This window comes from Meles meles, chromosome 20 (assembly GCF_922984935.1).
Source record: "Meles meles chromosome 20, mMelMel3.1 paternal haplotype, whole genome shotgun sequence".
NCBI classification, from domain to species: domain Eukaryota; kingdom Metazoa; phylum Chordata; class Mammalia; order Carnivora; family Mustelidae; genus Meles; species Meles meles.
In genome coordinates, this window is record NC_060085.1 from 58,958,365 (window position 1) to 58,979,128 (window position 20,764).

Genomic DNA, 20,764 nt, shown 5'->3' on the forward strand with positions numbered 1-20,764 from the left:
GTGGAGCTCCGCACCAGGAAGGCAAGCCGAGAAGCCAGGGGCAAAGCGGTGTGTCACTCCAAGAAACCCCTTCCTTCTGCCACAAACATGTATGGAGTCTGGTTACAAATTGGGCAAGCTAGGCCAGGGGTGTGAGGTGACCAGCCCTGGTCCCCATCCTCAAGGAACTCATGATCTTAGGGGATGAGGGGATGGCAGGCCCATACACAGAAGATTCTGGCACTGTGGACTTTTCAGAAGTCCCACTGGCCTGACTGGGAGTGGCCACAGGGACAGACTTCTATTGGAGTGTTTCTCAAAGCAGGTACCGTGTAGTACCTGCAGGAGAGTCTGGATGGGGTGGGGAGAGAGAGAAGAGAAAGGGTTGGGGTTGGGGAAAATATGCACAGAAAAATGCATATTCTCAGGCTTCTCCCTAGACTTTCTGACTGGGACTCTGCACTGTTAGAGTGTTCCCAGGTGCTTTCCATCAGCCTACAGTAGAGGCTTCAGTGCAAGGATTGCATTTTTAATGCAATTCAAATGCCCTGTCCTCTTCATCCGAAATGCACACCCCACTTCCTGTTTGTCGAAGCCCTTTTGCCTCGACTCTTAGGAGAGAGGTTCTGCAAGCTCAGGATTCCCCGGAACTTCTTTTGTGTTTCCCTCCTGTGATTTCTGCCACCCGAATAACGATAGAATAATTGCTCAGAGCAGCAAGACAGGGCCGCCTAGCGCCCTCTGCCAGAACTCTGCTCAGCATCTCAGCATCAATCCTGGATCCCTGAGCATCTGCGCCTTATCTCCACTCACTCTGTGCATCCGTTAGCAAGACCTGTCCTGAGGTATCAGAAAAGCCTTAGAGAGGTTACTTTTTGAATCTGGATATGCTAAAAAATTTTCCATATAAATGAATGGTGATTGCTCCTTGCTTTAAGCCATTCTGTCTTGTGTGAGTTTTCAGAGGAATGCCCTACTTTTGGAGAGGAGGGGAAACCTGTAGGACCGTTATGTTTTCCCTAGATGTCTGCCTACCGAGGCTCTAAGGCTGGGGCCTGCGATCTTTCTGGTACAAAGGGAGATGAGCTCGTGCTGGAGAAATGGGAAGCATGTTAGATCCACGGAGACGTCTCCTGGACACACGTGAAAGGATTGTAAGGGAACTGAAAAAGAAGTGACTATTCTGCCAGAGGACTTGGTGAGCTTTTATCTTGGGGTGCCGCCTACTACTGTTGGTGGGCCCCCAAGGTGGGAGACTACGGGTCAGCCTCCTGAGCCACCCACTTGGCTTCCTGTGGGGTCCTGCTGGCCTGTCCTCTGAGCCAGCCTGGAGTGGTCAGCTCCTGCCTTGCAGTGTGCCTGGCCAGTGGCAGGTGAGCCATACAATGTGCTCAATGACTGACCCTTTCATTTCTCTTGACAGGGTAGGTCTTACTATTTTCTTAATACAGAAAAGGAAGCTCAGATTCAGACAGGTTAAGAGGCTGGGCCAACGTCACACAGCCAGGGGTGGGGGGCTGGGGTCAGATCCAGGGAACGCTATGTAGGTCCCACTCCAAAGCATGTTTTAAAAAAAATATTGTACACTTATAAGATATATTTTAAATAGATAGGAAAACATAGGGAACAATACGATGGATACTCGTGTGACCATCACTCGGCTAAACAAATCCTGACATTGTGGCATGTACTTGGTTGGGAATCCTTGAAGTCCGGGAAACATTTTGATGAAACTGAAGTCTGCTTTGGGTCCTTCTCCATCACGTTTCTCTCTCTCCCCACACATAACCCTGTCTGAGGTCATTGTGAATCTTTGCCATCCGTGCTATTTATTTTTTTTAAAGATTTTATTTATTTATTTGACAGACAGAGATCACAAGTAGGCAGAGAGGCAGGCAGAGAGAGGGAGGGGGAAGCAGGCTCCTTGTTGAGCAGAGAACCTGATGCAGGGATTGATCCAAGGACCCTGGGATCATGACCAAAGCTGAAAGCAGAGGCTTTAACCCACTGAGCCACCCAGGCACCCCAACTTTTATGACATATGTACACATCTCTAAGCCATAGACAGCATCATTTTCCATGTTTTAAGCTTTATAGAAGTAGTTTCCTGTGGGATCTATAATTCTGTTTGCTTGTTTTTATTCAATACAATGTTTCTGAGATTTATCCACACAGATGTGCGCGTTCTGGTTTGTTCTAACTTCCACAGAGGGTTGAAGGCACCTAGAGAAGCCATCCATTCTCCTGTTGAGGGACATAGGGGTCATTTTCTGACACCCTGCCGGTTACTGCAAAGAGTGCTGCTGTAAATGCCTGCTGGACGAGGGTTTCTCGCCGGTGCGCACGTAGGAGATGTCCAGCGCACCAAGCCGTGCTCCAAAGAGGCTTCCCCGAAGTGCCGGGTGGGGCATGGGGGTGGGGCCAGGCGGGGTCAGGACAGCCTTCTCTTGCTTGCCGTCTGGCCAATGCGGGGTTGCGAAGTCATCTCTTCTGGGTCGGAATTGCTTTTCTCTGAATTCTAGTGAGGCTGAGCGCCTTGTCATTTGTTTACGAGCCATTCAGGTTTCCCGTTTGTGACATCAGCTCACCCCTCTTGCCCGTTTTTGGTTTTGTTTCCCCCCCCCCCCCCCCAGCTTTTTTGCTTATCACTTTGTAGAACTTATTTCTGTGCCCTGTTTCCAGACGACGTCTAAGGGACTTCGTCACTCCTGTTCTTGCTTCTCCTGATCCCCGCGGTCCGGGTTGTGTCGGGAGCGAGCTCTGCACCTGCAAGGTGACTGCCGGGGCCTGGGAAGCGAGCCTGGTTCTGGAGTCTGGGGCTCGGGCGTAGGAAGGCATCGCGTGCGGCCACCAGGGGGAGGAGCTGCTTCACTGACCGCTGTCTCTCGCTCGCCGCCGCAGCTGGGGGAGCCGCGGGTTCCAGAAGAGGGACGGGGCGGGGCGGGGCTAGCGCCCCAGGAGGGGCGTGGCCTGAAGCCCCAGCGCAGTAAGACCACCAGAAGGTGGCGCGGGAGGTGCGGCGCTGGCTGAGCTGGCCCTTGCTACCTGGCACCTGACGCCTGGGCAGAGCAGCCCTTATCCAAGGGACAGGGATCCCTCACCCGCTTGAGCAGACAGGGGTCTGGGGCTGGAGCCACCAGATCCAAGTCTGTTTGCCAGGTGGCCCTTGGGTTTTCCTGCTCAGTATGCTACCATCCTTCCTCCTTCCTGGTTTTAAATGGACCAAAGAGCAATCCTGGCAGCTCGACCACCCTTCTCCAGGGAGCCTGATGCAATTAGTGTTCTTGGCTCTGGAGTCCTGACTCCACTGAGTTTCTCATCCCGCCTGGCAGCTGGCTCCTGTCTGACCCACAACCGCGGCAGGCAGGACTTGGGCTGGACCAGGCGCAGGAGAGCCGGGGGAGTTGAAACCCTGGACTGTGAGAGTCTGGTCTGGTGGCTCCCAGCACAGAGCCAGGGCTGCCAGGCTGGCGGCTGTAGGTCCCCAGGAAGCAGCCGATGGGTGCTCCCACCGGGACCCCGAGTTGGAGGGAGACCGGGCACGTGGCTGGCACACAGGGGCCGGTCTGGGTGTGAATCCCAAGTCAGTGTGCCCCCAACCCTGTGACCTTGGACAAGCATCAGGTTTCCTGACTGTAAAACGCTGCACACAACAGCAACAACTACCTCACAGGGCTGGCAGGCTCTTCGGAGGTTAAAGGACTGGATCATGTAGGGCGCTGTAGGGAGCTGCTGTTGGGTCAACTGCCATTAATCATACAGAGAAAAACCCCCAGCAGGCAGTGCGAAGTGATGGGAAGTTATGCATCCTTCTGAAAGACAAAGTATGTGTTTAGTTCAGTTGCCACACAGAGTATATTAAAAAAAAAAAAAATACGGTTTCTCCCTTCTGTCTCTGATCCCAGTCTCCCAGTTCCAGAGTGCTGGAGGGATGCACTGTACCAGTTTCTTAGGAATCTTGCCACATGTCCCCATTCCCCACCTCCTCCCATACACACACACACTCTCACACACACGCACATACACACACGTGCACAGTCTAGTGCTATACATGTATAAACACACACATAGTGACATACTATTGGGAAAATAATGACAATCTCTTGTCAACCCAGAAAACCTCTCCACAAAGGGAGAAGAGAAAGAAAACAGTTTTGTTATTGCACAAGCATTGAACCAGACTGCGATGTGCCCCTCGGGCCATCTACTAAAGAGATCACAAAGCTTACCCTTTCCTACAGCCCGGCAGGCACAAACCACCACACACAGTTCATTGTCCTTATCCAAAGGAAAAGTGAACTTCTTCCTCTCCCCTGACAAGCAGGCAGTTGCATCTTGGGGCCTGGCTTTAAACTCCTGGGAGAAGGGGAGGCAGGCATCGACCTTCTGGATGTTTATATTTTAGAGAGAGAGAGACTTGGCTTAAGAAAAAGCCAGTCCTAGGTTGCAAAACTGTCAAGAAACTTATTTAGCTTTTATTTATTTTTTAAAATGTTTATTTACTTATTTTTTCTAGCAATCTCTATACCCAGTGTGGGGCTTGAACTCATGCCGCTGAGATCAAGAGTCACATGCTCTTCTGACTGAGCCAGCCAGGTGCCCCCTTGTTGAACTTTTACAGGAGATTTATGTACATCTCAATAAGACAGAAATAGCATTTAGGATCTTCCTAACGTCTTTTTATAGTTTTCCAGTTTCTTCTATTTCAAGATAAGTCTTGCTTTTTTTTTTAGATCCAGTCTGATAATCTCTGAATTATAATAAAAATTATTTTTATTTGAGTGTCTAGCTTATTTATATCTAGTATATGTATCTGTATGTTTGTGATTACATCTCCCATCTCGCTCTTCATTTTTTTTTTTAAGATTTTATTTATTTATTTGACAGAGAGAGAGATCACAAGTAGGCAGAGAGGCAGGCAGAGAGAGAGGAGGAAGCAGGCTCCCCGCGGAGCAGAGAGCCCGATGCGGGGCTCGATCCCAGGACCCCGAGATCATGACCCGAGCCGAAGGCAGCGGCTTAATCCACTGAGCCACCCAGGCGCCCCTCGCTCTTCATTTTTTATTTGTCTTCTGTTCTTTGTGCATTTGCCTTCTTTTCCTGCCTCCTTTGCACTAGCAATTGTTTTAGTATTCCCTTTAATCATCACTATTGTTAGCTGTACTTTTAAATTTTATTTTGCTGCAGTTGCTCTAGGGTTTACAATAAGTGCCGTCAAATTACTGCATTCTACTTTCAGATAATATTATATCTCTTCTGATACAGCACAAAGCCCTCCTAACAGCATGTGCCTTCTCAGTTCCTTTCCTTCGCTCTGCTGTTTTTACGTAATTTACTTCTGCGTATATCATAAATCCCACAATGACTGTTATCAGTTTCACTTTAGTCAATGGTCTTTCATTGTATTTATGATTTATCTATTATTTTTTATTTTGTTTAGTTTCAGAGGTAGAGTTTGTGATTCATCAGTTCCATATGACACCCAGTGCTCACTACATCGAGTGCCCTCCTTAGTGCCCATCACCCAGTTATCCCATCCCCCTACCTACCCCCCCCCAGCAACCCTCAGTTTGATCCCTCTAGCTAAGGGTCTCTTATAATTTGTCTCCCTCTCTGATTTCATCTTAATTTTTCTTCCCTTCCCCTGTGTTCATCTGTTTTGTTTCTTAAATTCCACATGGGAGTGAGATCATACAATAGTTGTCTTTCTCTGACTGACTTATTTCGCTTGGCCTAATACTCTCTAGTTCCATCCACACTGTTGCAAATGACAAGATTACATTCTTTTGGATGGCTAACATTCCACTGTATATATGTACCACATCTTCTTTATCCACTCATCCGTTAGTGGACAGCTGGGCTCTTTCCATAAATTGGCTATTGTGGACATTGCTGTTACAAACATTGGGGTGCATGTGCCCCTTAGGGTCAGTAATTTTGTATCCTTTGGACAAAAACTGAGTAGTACAATTGCTGGGTCATAGGGCAGCTCTATTTTTAACTTCTTGAGGAACCTCCATACTGTTTTCCAGAGTGGCTGCACCAGCCTGCATTCCCACCAACAGTGCAGAAGGGTTCCCCTCTCTCTGCGTCCTCACCAACATTTGTTGTTTCCTGTGTTGTTAATTTTAGCCATTCTGACTGGTGTGAGGTGGTAACTCATTGTGGTTTTGATTTGTATTTCCCTGATGCCGAGTGATGCTGAGCATTTTTTCATGTGTCTGTTGGCCATCTGGATGTCTTCTTTGCGATGTCTTCTTTGTGATCTTTATAAAATCCCACACTGGCTTCCATGCGTCCACACCCAGAGTCCTTCCCAGCCTGGCCCAGTCTGCCTCTCCAGCCACCAATCCACATACTGCTGGCACAGAGCTTCTCTCTATCCAGAACACACCAGGCCCTTTCTTATGCTGGGACCTTTGCCTAGGGTGTTCCTGAGCCTAGAACACCCTTTTGTCTATCCAACAAAACCAAGCTTGAGGGTCTCCTACCCTCTGAGCCCGCAGCACCCTCTAAAACCAAGGGTCCTCTTCCCTGGGCTTCCCCCAGCACCTTGGGTCACTTTGGTTGTACCAGAGAAGCATTTAAGTTAGGTTATGGCTTGTGTTTAGTTGTTACTATACTTCTTTGAGTCTTATGGCCAGTATCAAAGGCTTCATGTTAAAGCAGAGTGGAAATAATCCTGTAGGCAAGGAGGGTCTTTCCTTCTCACGGTCCCCACCTCCCAGCCCCCATAAGGATGTCATGGAGGTCTCTGAGACCGCAGCTCTCATGGTCACACATCCGCATTTACACTTGCCTTGTTACCCCTGGGGCCCCCAACGTTCAGTGAGCCTGGAAAGTCCTGTACGCGTTGTGCACAGACGTACTCTATGGCTAAGTCAGGCATTGTTTAGTATGGTAGGCAGAATAATGGTGTCCCTCAACTGTGTACATCCTAACCCTTGGAAACCTTGCCTGTCGAACGTTTTGTGGCCAAGGGGAATTAAACTGCCGGCCAGTTGACCTTAAGATGGGAAGATGATCCTGGATACTTGGCAGGATACCTGGATACGACCAGAAATGGGAAGGGATCAGAAGTGGGAGACAGAGGAGGCAATCCGGGCAGGCAGAACAGATGCGATCCTTGGCTTGGAAGATGGAATAAGGGAATACAAGCCAAGACATGCCAGTGGCCTCTGGAGACTGAAAAAGGCAAGGACGTGGATTTGACCCTAGAGCCTCACTTCCCGGAGGAGCACAGTCCTGGGACGCCCTGATTTCGGCTGACTGATGTCCATTTCAGACTTTTAGACTACTGAAGTGTGAGATCACAGCTCTGTATGGTAACAAGCTGCTAAATTTGTGGTTGTTTTTCTGACGCGATAGAAACAAATGCAGAGATACCCTGAACTACACTGTACTTTTTCCTGTTGTGGGTGTAGACCCTACTTCCTCATAAGGTGTCAAGTCCCTGTGTTTGCTTTCTTCCTTCCTTCAGATCGTGAACTCATCGAGAGCAGAGCCCCGTGTCACAGCTCAGACCATGAGAAAGACCAGGTTCTCTGACTGCTGGTGTTTTGTGATCTGCTTCATGCAGCACCCCTCTGAGAAACGCCTCCGTGGCAGGGGCCTTCCGCTTTATCCAGGATACTCTGGTAGTGCCAGGTCGGGGGGGGGGGGGGTGGCTCAACCAGGGCGGGGTGCTGCCGGATCCGTGCCGTGGGGACATTCCTGGCCCCTGCCCTCTTCTGGTCCACCCTCCCAGGGCCCACCTCTCTGAGGCTGCAGACCCAGTGTTGGCACGCTCTCCTTAGAATGGGCTCTGGGGACCCCCAGCATTGCAAGGGCAGAGTAGGGGCCATCGGTGTGGGGTGCTGGGCCTCAGAGCATGCCTCTGACCCAAAGAAAGTGCCCTGGGTTGCTCAGTACTTCCTGGCCACAGGAAATGAGAGAAATGGACATTGAATTGCAATATGAAGAAAAACAAAGGCGACCTTTCATTAGTACGTTTTTATTCTGCAAGTTCAAACTGAAAGCATCTGCTCATTATAAAGTCAATCAGTGGGAACAGTGGCGCTTTCTTGGTGCACGCGAGGCAGACCGGGACGTGCTGACCGCCGCCACCTTTTGCCAGCCCCGGCACCCAGATCATTTCCCTACTGGGTTCTGCGCTCCGTGTCCAGAAATCTTGCCTCGCGAAGATCAGAACTAGCAGAGCTGAAGTCGTCAAGAGTGCTCCATGACATACATATCCCGGCATGAGGAGATGGCCTTCAGTTGAGGTGAACACTGGAGCGGTAGGAATTCGAAGTGGCATCTCTCACAGTCTCGGGCAACAGGAGGGTAGAGGTGTCTTGTGTTGAACTACGAATATGAAAGTCAGACAAGAAGCACCCAGGGCATCCATTAGATACTAAAAGCGAAACCTTGCTTATTCCTCTGCCCACCACCTGGAGGAGCTGAGTGGCTGAGTCTGGGAAATGAAGAACCATCTCACACCGTGTGCACAGCTCCCCTACGGTCCCCCCAGAGCCCACTCAAGCCCTGGGTTGTTGTGAGTGCTGTGCTTTGGGAAATGCGGAGGACAGTGATAACGGTTCTAGAAATTATGGCAGCTAAAGGCTGTTTGTTGTTTCAGTATCTGACACCCACTTTGCTCAGCACTTTCTCACTCAGTCCTCATGCCAACCCTAAAAAGCCTTTTTCTCCCCTTTCTGCATACGGGGAAAATGAGACTTTGGAGAGGTTATCTTGCTGGAGAGATCACACAGCTAGCGAAGCAGCAAGGCTGGCAGGAGAGCCTAGATCTTGAACCCGATGGATGGATAAGTTGTATCATGACACACTGACCAGGGCTTCCTGGATGCAGGGAAGTGCAGCAGCTTCTAGTGTGGGCTCGAGGGGTGGGGCAGGCTCTGCGGTTCTGCTAAGAGGAAGTCGGGGAAACAGAGCTGGGGGGACTGTCTGCGACCACGGCTGCCACAGCCAGAACAGCCCACTCAGAGGAACTACTCTGCCTTTGTAGCAAGACTCCCCCTCCCCCCACACACAGAGATTAGGAGCTTTGGCCAGGGAGAAGCATCAGCTTCTCTTCACTTTACTGAGTGCAGGTTCCAAGGGGCGCCATTGCAAAGTGACAGCTCGAACACTTGCCCTCCTAGAGTCTGGCCTACTTGGGGACAACCTGCGTAGGGTCTTAGTGGACCCCCGTCATGGCGGCAGAAGCAGGTTTCCCACTGGGCCTGCCTCTTCTGCCTGCTTCAGTAGCTGGAACCTGGGAACATGGGCTCGTGGTCGCCATGGTCACACGACCTGGCACCAGACAAGAGCTGTCTCAATCTAGCATTGTCTCCCTCTGAGAAAGTTCTAGGGAATTTACTGACCACTCCTGTTTTAAAAAAGAGCTCTGTGCAATGGGAAACTCTGGAGAAGTTATCGAGGAACAGCTACGAAAATGCACTCTTTGAATCCATTGTACTTCCAGAAGTATGAATGGTAAGTCAGAAAGATGGATTCCCCACGTGTCATTTAAATGTCACCCCTAAATTATATTCTGGGACTGGCTGTTTTCTGATTATGCTCAACTGTGGGCTGGAGCAGGTAGCTCCATCCCTATTGGCAGTCTTGGGGAAGATCCTGCACAGGCTAGGTAAGAGGGAAGGCAGCCGGCAGCCAAAGGATATGCTGCTTCTCTCCTCCACTCCAGAGCCTGGTCAGGGCCAACCTGCACAAGGTCACGTGTGCTGGAGGGCAGCCTGGATAAGCCTAGTCCAGGACACTGCCAGGGCCTTGGAGCTTCCCATATCTGTCCCCCACACAGACCCGGCTGAGGGTAGAGTTTCTCTGCTCACTGTGGCTGGGCTTGAGTGCCTGGGCCGTTAGGAACTGTGGTTCACTGCTAGCCCCTTTGGGCAGCGTCGCTGTGGGGGAAGAGTATTGTGCACGGGAATAGAAAGTCTCTGTAGATCGAAACTGGAAGAGAGCACAGACGGAGGTCTTCCTTCAACATCGCAAAATGGTGAGATGATTCCCCTGCTCAGAGACCAGGTCCACGGTCTTTGCTTTTGCAGGTGTTGGTCACTTGTCTGTAATCTCCTTTTCCAGTCTTAGTAGCAGAGCCCATGGCCCCGGCAATCTGCCCCAGCTCTGGGCTGTGGCTCAGCTGTTTCTGTGATGTCCCCATGAGCTGCACCCATGGGATTGCTTCTTCACCATCTGAGGCCCCAGTAAAAGGTCTGCTCCTTGGCAATGCTGTCCTTGAGTCCCCAGCAGTGTGAGGCCCTGCATCCTTTGATTCCCACGGCACTCACCCTGTGTTCTCCCTGTGCTGTTGCCACGTTTGACCTTGGAACGTTTTGTCCATTCCAGCCAACTGGAGCTCCCTGTCACAATATCCAGCACAAACTGCTTTGCACACGGACCGTTATGCATGTAACACACACGTTCAGGGTGACTGGCTGATGCCTGTGGGCTCTTTCCATTCCTAGTGCCTCCCATGCAGACACAGCAGAAGGTCCTACAGCAAATACTGACCTCAGTGTTCATGGCCTTCTTCCACCAGATCTGAAGGTGGGGGGATGAGGTCTCGGGGGTTCATCCTGGCCACCAGACAAACGTCATAACTGTCATGCATGAGGACATTGATGGCTACAACATTCCATTGGTTCTCCCATGGGTCCAGCTCCAGTATTTCTTTGGAGATAACCTCATGTCGATCTGAAAAATAGCAAAGTAGGAAGCAAAATGTCATGGGGTCTGAAATTCAGAGGTTATCTTTACTCTATTGGAAAACTTCCTCTAAAAGGCATCAAGCACCAAAAATTAATGAACAAACAACTGAACAAACATACTTTCATTGGAAGACACAGTGTCCCTAATGTTTAAGAAACTAAAAAAGACCATGTTATAACTCACATTCAAAAATTATTATTATTATTATTATTATTATTTTTAAAAAGATCTTATTTATTTATTTGACAGAGATTGCAAGCAAGCAGAGAGGCAGACAGAAGGGGTGCGGAAGGAGGCTCCCTGCTGAGCAGAGAGCCTAATGCGGGGCTGGATCCCAGGACTCCGGGATCATGACTTGAGCCGAAGGCAGAGGCTTTAACCCACTGAGCCATCCAGGCACCCTCAAAAATTATTTTAATAATCGACATATTAACAGGGCATACGGTTGTCCAAATTTAATAATTTATTATGGGAGCTAGGGATGAAATTGCCCTTATTTCTACACCTAGAGGGGGAGATACAGCTGGTAACCTTGTGTGAGTTGCTGACCTCTCTGAGCTTCTGTTTCCTTAAAGGCAGATGGGGATGCTAATACTCAGCCAGGGTTCTTGTAGGAAACAAATGGCACACTCTAGCTGAGTAATTTGAAGAGAATTTAGTGAAGGGACCGTTGGAAGGGTGCGGGCAGGGCTCAGGAAGACCCACTGAGAACAGCCATTACCACCCTTGGACCTGAGAAGCAGCAAGGGGAGGAATGGGTGCTGGGTTTGGAGAGGGCAGCTGTCTAAAGAGTGCAGCCTGGCAGGAGCAGACGTAGGCAGGGAAGATGGAGCAGCCATCCTCAGCAACCCCACAGGGTGGGGGCAGGGACAGTCAATTCCCTGACTCTACCCTCCTTTTACCCAATAGTCTCTGTTCTTGGCTCCCACTGGATGGACTCAACCAGAAGCTAGAGGAGAAAGGCATCTGCGAATGCACCCAGTATTTGTCAACTTCACAGGACATAGAGCATGACAGAGAATGGGGCAGAGTGAGTCTGGAGGATTTCCAGCCTAGATGATTATTTCACAATTTTATGATGATCAGAAGAGATAATGTATGCATAAGTGCCCAATCCTGGCATATTAAAGTCAATTTTTGAAAATGATCCATGCTTGCTTGCAAAGGATGGTTATTTTGTAGTTGTTGGTGCAGTGTTCCATGTGCATTCATTGGGTCATGTTAGCCAACCCTCCTGTGTATTTATGGATGTTTGTGGGCTTATTCTTCCAGTTACTGAGGGAGCTGTGTTAAAATATCTCACTTGGAGTGTGGATTTGTCTGTTTCTCCTTTTAGTACCATCAACTTTTAGTCTACACATTTTGAGCCTATTATTAAGAACATATAAATTTTACCATTTATAAATTTATCATTATGAGTGATCCTTGTACTCTAGGATAAGTTCCATCAGCATTCTTTTTTTCTTTTTAAGATTTTATTTATTTGACAGAGAGAGAGAGAGCACAAGCAAGGAGAGAGGCAAGCAGAGGGAGAGGGAAAAGCAGGCACGCCACGGCCCTTATGCTTCCAAAACGTGTATTTAATTATAATTATCTTGAATTAACACAAAGCTCTAAATCTCTTTTTGTTTCAGTTTTTTAAAGTGTCTCTTTGATCTATCAATTTCTGAGAATGGTATCTTAAAGTCCATGCAATTTTTGTGGATTTATCCTTTTATCTTATGATTTGTAGAAGTTTCTGTTTTATTTATTTCAAAGTCATTAAATGCAAAAGGGTCATGCCTGTTGTATTGGTTAAGGTTCTTGGTAGCAACAACAGAAACTAATTAGGGCTGGCTTTAGCAAAATGGGGATTTATTGGAAGGAAGGGAACTCAACAGATTGAGGAGAGCTGGAGGCTTGGCAGGAGGCTCTGACAGGGCAGAGCACTACCACGGCTCCTTCCCGTAGCTGGCTACTGTGGCTGTGGACACTACTTCTAGAAAGGCTGTCAGTGCGGAAAAACCCGACAGGTGTCCAGTGTAGGTGTTCTATCTTCTTGCTTGTTACTCCTGTGTAGATGAAACAGCCTTTTCCATCTTAGTTACTGCCTTCATCTTGGAATGCATCTTTTACATGCCACACCCGCTAACTGTTTTTGTTTTGCTTTGTTTTAGCTGGGGAAGGCTTCTGGTGTCCTTATTCAAATTAACGCAGGCTGGGCCCTTTTACGATTTCAGAGTAAACAGTTTTCTTCACTAATTTTGCTTCCTTCTGCTCATTTCAGTGTTTATTGGGGAGACATTTTTTTAAAAGATTTATTTATTTGAGAGAGAGTGAGCATCTGGGGGGGAGGGGCAGAGGAAGAGGGAGGAGAGAGAGAGAATACTCAAGCTGACTCCGTGCCCAGCGCAGAGCCCGATGTGGGACTTGATCCCAGGAACCTGAGATCATGACCTGAGCCAAAAGCAAGAGTCAGGTGCTTAACCAACTATGCCACTCAGGTGCCCCTGGGAGACATTTTTTTAAAAGCCATCTATGCTTTCTAACATATTAAGCCATGAATCTAACATATTAATCCACTAATCCATTAATCTAACAGATTTCTAGAAATTTGTTACTTTATTTACATGGAATGAAAATTATAGCCTCAGTGGCAAAGAGGCCAACCAGTGAGTTTTATTAATTTTTAAATATTATATTTATTTATTTGAGAGAGAGAGAGAAATAGAGCATGAGTGGGGTGAGGGGCAGAGGGAGAAGCAGACTCTCCACTGAGCGGAGAGCCCGAGGTAGGGCTTGATCCCAGTATCCTGGGATCATGACCCGAGCAGAAGGCAGATGCTCAACCTACTGAGCCACCCAGGGGCCCTGAGAGTTTTCTTGAGTATGGAAGCTCTGAGATCGTGTACTAGAGCACAGGTCTGACTGTGGAGACTTGAACTCTCAGGAAGAGCGTGGATCCCGCCACAGCCGTCACCCAGAATCACGTGGCAGCACCTCAGGCCTATGTGGGGCCATCCTGAATGCTGTCCTAAATTTCTACAAACAGAGCTCATAAAGCGAGGAATCAGTGGTTGGCATTTGTGTTTACCTAATTATGTGAGTTTGGGTTCTGGAAACATTATGACACTAACAGGGGCAAGAAACTGGAGGCTGAACTCAGTGTCAGCTTTTTTCAAGGCAGTTAATTTTCCGAAAATTGACACACTTAATGCAACCGCATCTTAATTTTTGAAGGAGTTAGGAAGCTCTCCCTGCATCCTGACGCCTCCAGTAGTAAGCAATTTAAAACACCATTTTACGTGAAGTATAAAAAATTCACATGGGTTTTTTTTGAAGTGAATGATGATATGGCAAAGGAATTCCGTCTGCGTGTTAAAACCCCCAGGTGTTTAAGGGGGTGCTCTCCCGTGTTGGAGGTCCTTCTGTGGAAAAATTGGAGAAGTAGACTTCAGTCTAAATGTCATCCTTGAATTCAATCAGACTAGTGAAAAACCCAAAATCTTAGGATATTTTTAGTCCTTTGTAGAATTGTTTCCCTTTGACTTGCTCTTCTGTGAAATGTTAACTGCTATTTTATTCGTTATAAGAGTACTATTGAGGGCATTTCCCACGACTCTACATGAAGCTATGGGGAGAAGTTTCTCCCATGTTCAGAAGATATGTACCTTCTAAACCGTCGTTTATTCTTCCCTGGAGGACACTGCAAACAGGACATCTCTCCTTTCTGCTCTGGCCTCTAGTGACCTCAGAGATAAAATGGCAGCCCATAGATTACCAGTGAAAAAGACCTTTCCGCACTTTTATGTACCAACATCGCCCCATCTTGCTTTTCTATCTTTATTTTCCCTCCATTCATTTCCCCAATTTGTTTTAATTTCTATCTTATTGTGGAGTATGCCTCTCTATAAGCCATCTCAAATTCGATTTCATTTTGAATGAATGGGCATGTGAATAAATGATCAATTATAGGATGAATAATGGACCCCAGGCCAAGTTGGTCTGTCCCCAGCTGAGGAGTGTTACCTATCCTCTCCAGGACGGCCAGTGAAAGGGGCCTTTAAATGCCCCTGACTCAAGCTGGAAGAGGAGGATCATGAGTGTCACAAATAGGCGTGACCAGCAGCTGACGGCCTCAGCTGGTGGAGGAGGCCAAGAGTTCATTCAAAAGGGCAAAAAGGAAACAAACGAATGGCTGAGTATATGTAGTTGTCTATCTGCAAAGGACGTGGAAGGGAGAGCAATGGCTCTTTATGGCCCTCTAGAGATTCCAATGTAATTACAAAATCATGTTGCATAGTTACAGTCTTTGTGTACAAATTCAGTGAGTTGATCAAAGATTTTATATTTTCCATCAAGTTGAAGGAATGGATAAGTAAAACCTCTTTTGATCAAGGGATAATTTTTATTCAATGTAATGGATTGTAAATGAACTCCTACTAAGTATCCTGGGATTATTTATGAGAAATATAGAATGTGCTGTATGCCTAAATTTGCATGTAGGAGTTAAGATAGGAAATGATTCAAGAAAATTTTTGACTTTCATTTTCCCAAGAGGAAGACATCATTTTAAAAAATGGGATTATGGGGCACCTGGGTGACTCAGTCAGATAAGTGTCTGCCTTCAGCTCAGGTCATGATCTCAGGGTCCTGGGATTGAGCCCCGCATCAGGCTCCCTCAGCAGGGAGCCTGGTTCCCCCTTTCTTCCTGCCTCCAGCTGTCCCTGCTTGTGGTTGTGCTTGCGCTCTCCCTCTCTCTCTCTGTGTCAAATACATAAAATTGAAAAAATGTTTTACTCAAACCTTTAAAAAAATAAAAATGGGATTATGCTTTCTTTAAGCACAAGTGGAAGTTCTAGGAGACAAAATTAGCCGATACAGACCATTTATTTAATGTAAATATTGGAATGTTTGGATTTAGGTCACTATTTATTATTTCTTTTATTTTTGTACCTTCATTTCTCCTTTCCTTCATTTTGAATTATTTGAATATTCTTAATATCCCATTTTAATTTATCTTGAGTTTTTTTAAAAAAGATTTTATTTATTTATTTGACAGACAGAGATCACAAGTAGGCAGAGAGGCAGGCAGAGAGAGAGGGGGAAGGAGGCTCTCTGCCGAGCAGAAAGCCTGATGCGGGGCCCGATCCCAGGACCCTGGGATCATGACATGAGCTGAAGGCAGAGGCTTTAACCCACTGAGCCACCCAGGCGCCCCATTTATCTTGAGTTTTTAGCCACACCTGCTTATATATATATTTTTTAGTAGTTGTCCTAAGGATTGCAATATGCATAATTAAAAAAAAGATTTTATTTATTTATTTGACACAGAGAGAGACACAGCAAGAGAGGGAATACAAGCAGGGGGAGTGGGAAAGGGAGAAGCAGGCTTCTCACTGAGCACAGTGCCCAATGCGGGGCTCAATCCCAGGACCCTGGGATCGTGACCCGAGCCGAAGGCGGACACCTAATGGCTGAGCCACCCAGGCATCCTGCAATATACATATTTATAACAGATTAATTAATATATTATCATTTCCATGGAAAACAGGACGCTTATTACCATATAGTTCCTATGTCTACCTTTGGGGAAATGGTCCTCTCTGTATAACATTAATATACACTGAAAATGGGGCACCTGGGAGCTCAGGTTAAGTGTCTGCCTTTGGCTCAGGTCATGATCTCAGGGTCCTGGGACTGAGCCCCAAGTCGGGCTCCCTGGTTAGTGGGGAGTCTGCTTCTCCCTCTATGTCTGCCCCTCCTCCTCTCCCTGCTTGTGCTCACTCTCTCTTCCTCTCTCTCTCTAAAATAAATTTAAAAAAAAACAAAACAAAACCCAAAACCCATAAACTGAAAACACTGTCAGACCATTCACCATAGCAACTTCTTTCTAAGCATGTCTCCTGAGGCAGGGGAAACAAAAGCAAAAATCGATTATTGGGACTTCATCAAGATAAAAAGTTTCTGCACAGTGAAAGAAACAATCAATGAATTAAAGGACAACCTACAGAAGGAGAGAAGATATTTGCAAATGACATATCCAATAAAGAGTCCACAATATGTAAAATCCACATATATATATAAAAACTTATCAGACTCAGCACCCCGAAACCAAAAAATCCAACTAAAAAACGGGCAGAAGACATGAACAGACATTTCTCCAAAGAAAACACCCCGATGTCCAACAGACACATGTAAAGATCCTCAACATCACTCACCAGAGAAATGCAAATCAAAACTTCAATGAAATATCACCTCACACCCGTAAGAATGGCTAAAATCAATAACCCAAGAAACAACAGGTATTGGAGAGGGTGTGGAGAAGAAGAAATACTCGTGCTTTGTTGGTGCGAATACCAAGTGGTGCAGTCACTGTGGAAAACAGTATGGAGGTTGTGATCCAGTAATCACACTATTGGGTATTTACCCAAAGAATACAAGAACACTAATCCAAAGGGATACATGTACTCTTATGTTTATAGCAGCATTATTTACAATAGTCAAGATACGGAAGCAGCCCAAGTGTTCATCAATGATGGATGCCACATTTATCTATCGATTGATCAATTGATTGATAGATAATGGAATATTACTTAGCCATAAAAAGAACGAAATCTTGCCATTTGCAATGATGTGGATGGAGCTAAAGAGTATTATGCTAAGTGAAATAGGTCAGTCAGAGAAAGACAAAGACCACATGATTTCACTCATGTATGGAATTTAAGTAAAGCGGAGAGAGAGACAGGCAAAGATATCAAGAAACAGACCCTTAGCTATAGAGAACAAACTGATGGTTACCGGAAGGGAAATGGGTTGATGGATGGATGAAATAGGTGTTGGGGGTTCTGTTTCTCTTCCTTGATTCCTGAGGTTCCAACTTTCTCTGTATCATTTGCCTTTGATCTGAGGAATTTTCTTTAACTTTCTGTTGGTAGGTCTGTTGGCCATAAATCTCTTAGTTCTTCTCCATCCGAGAATGTCTTATTTTAATTTTGCCCTCATTCCTGAAGGATATTTTTGTTGCTTATACAATTCCAGATAATTATTTTTTTTCAGAGCTTAAAAGCTTTGTTCCATTGCCTTATGACCTAGCTTGAGGAATTCACACTCATTTTAATACTTTCCCTTCATATGTTATCTGTTGTTCTTCTCTGGCTTCTTCAAGATCTTTTCCTTATCTTTAGTTTTTAGAAGATTGGTTATGATGTGTCTGGGTGTGGGTTTTTTCAAGTTTATCCTGTTTTTATTTTTTATTTTTATTTATTATTATTTAAGATTTTATTTATTTATTTGACAGAGAGAGATCACAAGTAGGCAGAGAAGCAGGCAGAGAGAGGGGGAAGCAGGATCCCTGCTGAGCAGAGAGCCCGATGTGGGGCTTGATCCCAGGACTCTGAGACCATGACCTGAGCAGGCAGAGAAGCTTAACCCACTGAGCCACCCAGACACCCTATCCTGTTTTTAGTTCGCTGAGTTTCTTTATTTAAATTCAATTAATTAACATATAGTGTATTATTAGTTTAAGAGGTAGAGTTTAGTGATTCATCAGTTTTATATAATACTCAGTGCTCATTATATCACGTGCCCTCCTTAATGTCCATCACCCATTTACCCCATCCCCCACCCTGCCTCCAGCAACCTCAATTTGTTTCCTATGATTAAAAGTCTCTTATGGTTTGTCTCCCTCACTGATTTCATCTTGTTTTATTTTCCCTCCCTTCCCTTATGATCCTCTGTTTTGTTTCTTAAATTCCACATGAATGAGATCATATGATAGTTGTCAGAAAGATCGACTTATTTCAGTTTCCTGAGTTTCTTGAATCTATAAGTGAATTTCATAGTCAAATTTGGCAAGTTTTCATTATTCTTTAAATATCTTTTCTTCACCCATGTTTCTCCTTTCCTTCTGGGATCATGACATGAGTATTAGACCTCTTAGCATTGCCTCATATGTCCTCAAAGCTCTGTTCAGTTTTTATTCCCAATTTTTTCTGTTTTTCTGATGGGATAATTTTATTTATCTATCTTCAAATACACTCACTTTTCATTCTTTCCTGTCCTCTCCATTGTGATAACAGTAATAACAGTAATCTGTTATTTTGATTTTCTGTTCTAAAATTTCCATTTGGTTCTTCTTCTTCTTTTTTTTTTAAAAGATTTTATTTATTTATTTGAAGATATCACAAGCAGGCAGAGAGACAGGCAGAGAGAGGAAGGAAAGCAAGCTCCCTGCTGAGCAGAAAGCCTGATGCGGGGCTTGATCCTAGGACCCTGGGATCATGACCTGAGCCAAAGGCAGAGGCTTTAACCCACTGAGCCACCCAGGCGCCCATTCTTCTTCTTTTTCTTCTTCTTTTTTAATGACTTCTGTTTCTCTACTGAGACTTTCTATCTTTACATACCTTTCAAAAGTAGATACTTCTTGGAGCCCCATTATAATAACTGCTTTAAAGCATCTGCTTAGTTATTTCAAAATTTGTGACATCTTGGAGTTGGCATGTTGTCTTGTCTTCTCCCTTGTGAGATGTTGATATTTTCTTGGTTCTTGGTATGTCAAGTGATTTTGAATTATATATAGGCATTGTGAGTATTATGATTCTGGGTCTTGTTTAAATCCTATGGAAAATATTGTTTTTGTTTTTTTTTTTCTAAGCAGAAAACTGACCCAGTGAGGTACAACACCAGTTCCCACCTACCTTTTGTGGGCTGTGCTCCTGATGTCAGCTCGGTTCAAAGCCCTTGCAGTGTCACTGGGCTGTGTGTGTGTGTGTGTGTGTGTGTGTGTGTGTGTGTGTGTGTTATGCAGTGGCCAGGCAGGAACTGGGCAGTGATTACTATTCAGATCAGTTCTCAAAGACTTTAGTATACCATTTAGGACTAAACCATCCATGTGCAGGTGAGGTATGAGCCCAGGAACTCATAACCAACTTTATGGGATCGATTGTTTGTTGTTGTTGTTGTTGTCAAATGATCCTTTATTGAAATATTTTCCTCTGCAGTTCTAACTAACCAGCATTCCACTGCATCACTGTTGATGTCATCTGTGAGGCCATGAACGTGGCGGCCATCAACACTGCAGCCCACAGAGTGGGCAGTCCCCAGGGTCTCCTTAGTGGTTCCGGAGATGGAACTTGGCTAAAGCTAAATGGCTTTAGTGACTAAAGCTTGGTGCCGCATCTGTCAGGCAATGTTGACAATCTCATCAAAAGTGTTATTTCCACTGTGCTTCATGTTTTTCTGCTTCTTTCTGTCTCTTGGCAGTTCCTTAAGGGCTTTGACAATCAGGGCAGAGGCAGTAGGTACCACATCATTCTAAGTCTCTCTGTTCTGAATGATCTGCTTCACTGTAATCCTTAGACCCTTCCAATGACGGTTTGCCTTGCCGATGCCATCACCAGCATTTCTGGGGACAGACCCAGGTGGCTGATGTGGCACGGACCGCCCCACCCATGCACCTCAGGTATATGACTTTGATATCCGTGGGGTTGAACTTAGGGGTCATGGTGGAGGTGGCTGGTGTCAGATGAACCTGGATGGGGGACAAATGAAGACAGTCGCACCTTCACTTCCTCTGAGCCAGAAGCCAAAACTATGGGATCATTTTCTCGAGCTCGTCCCTACCTTCAATCTTCCTGACACCTCTTTGCCCCCTAGGAATTCCTTTGTTCCCCTTCTTAGTCTTCTGGCTGAAAAGCTGGGGCTTTAGATTCCCCATGGTGCTGCCCACTTTTCTTGAATTTGTTTGCTTCCAAGTGTAAGGGCCAGTAGCTCGAGAGAGAAAGGCAATGGGGTCTTTCCTTCCATTCTTGGGACCAAAGGTCCCCTGCTCAAGAGAAAAGGGTGCCAGCCCAGTCTCTGCTGTTGTCAGTCATCACCTGGCATTACCTGAGGACTGGGGTGGGAGAGAATGGAAAAAGGAGAAGACAATATCCCCCACTTTCTCTGACCCATGTGGTCCTCTTTCTTGTTCCTTGAAACAGAAGTAGAGGGCTTCTATTGGAGCTCTTTCTGCCCACTCTTGGTGCAAAGTTCTGGGTTCCAGGTCACCTTTGAGTCTCAACCAACGGGTGCCAAGGGAAACAAATGGGGG

General features: G+C 46.2%; 1 protein-coding gene and 1 pseudogene across 5 annotated transcripts in view; both read right to left on the bottom strand.

Moving 5' to 3' along the window:
- Positions 1 to 7,986: 7,986 nt before the first annotated feature.
- Positions 7,987 to 20,764, bottom strand: part of KBTBD12 (kelch repeat and BTB domain containing 12) — a 75,881-nt gene continuing 63,103 nt past the window's right edge. For 4 of the 5 annotated variants that reach the window (XM_045992222.1, XM_045992220.1, XM_045992223.1 and 1 more), the window contains one exon: positions 7,987 to 10,677. In XM_045992222.1, coding sequence (XP_045848178.1) covers positions 10,496 to 10,677 — 182 coding nt within the window. In that variant the 3' untranslated portion in view covers positions 7,987 to 10,495. The remainder of the gene's footprint in view (positions 10,678 to 20,764) is intronic. The other variant, XM_045992221.1, reaches the window with a different exon arrangement.
- On the bottom strand, positions 19,518 to 20,191 carry LOC123932756 (annotated as a pseudogene).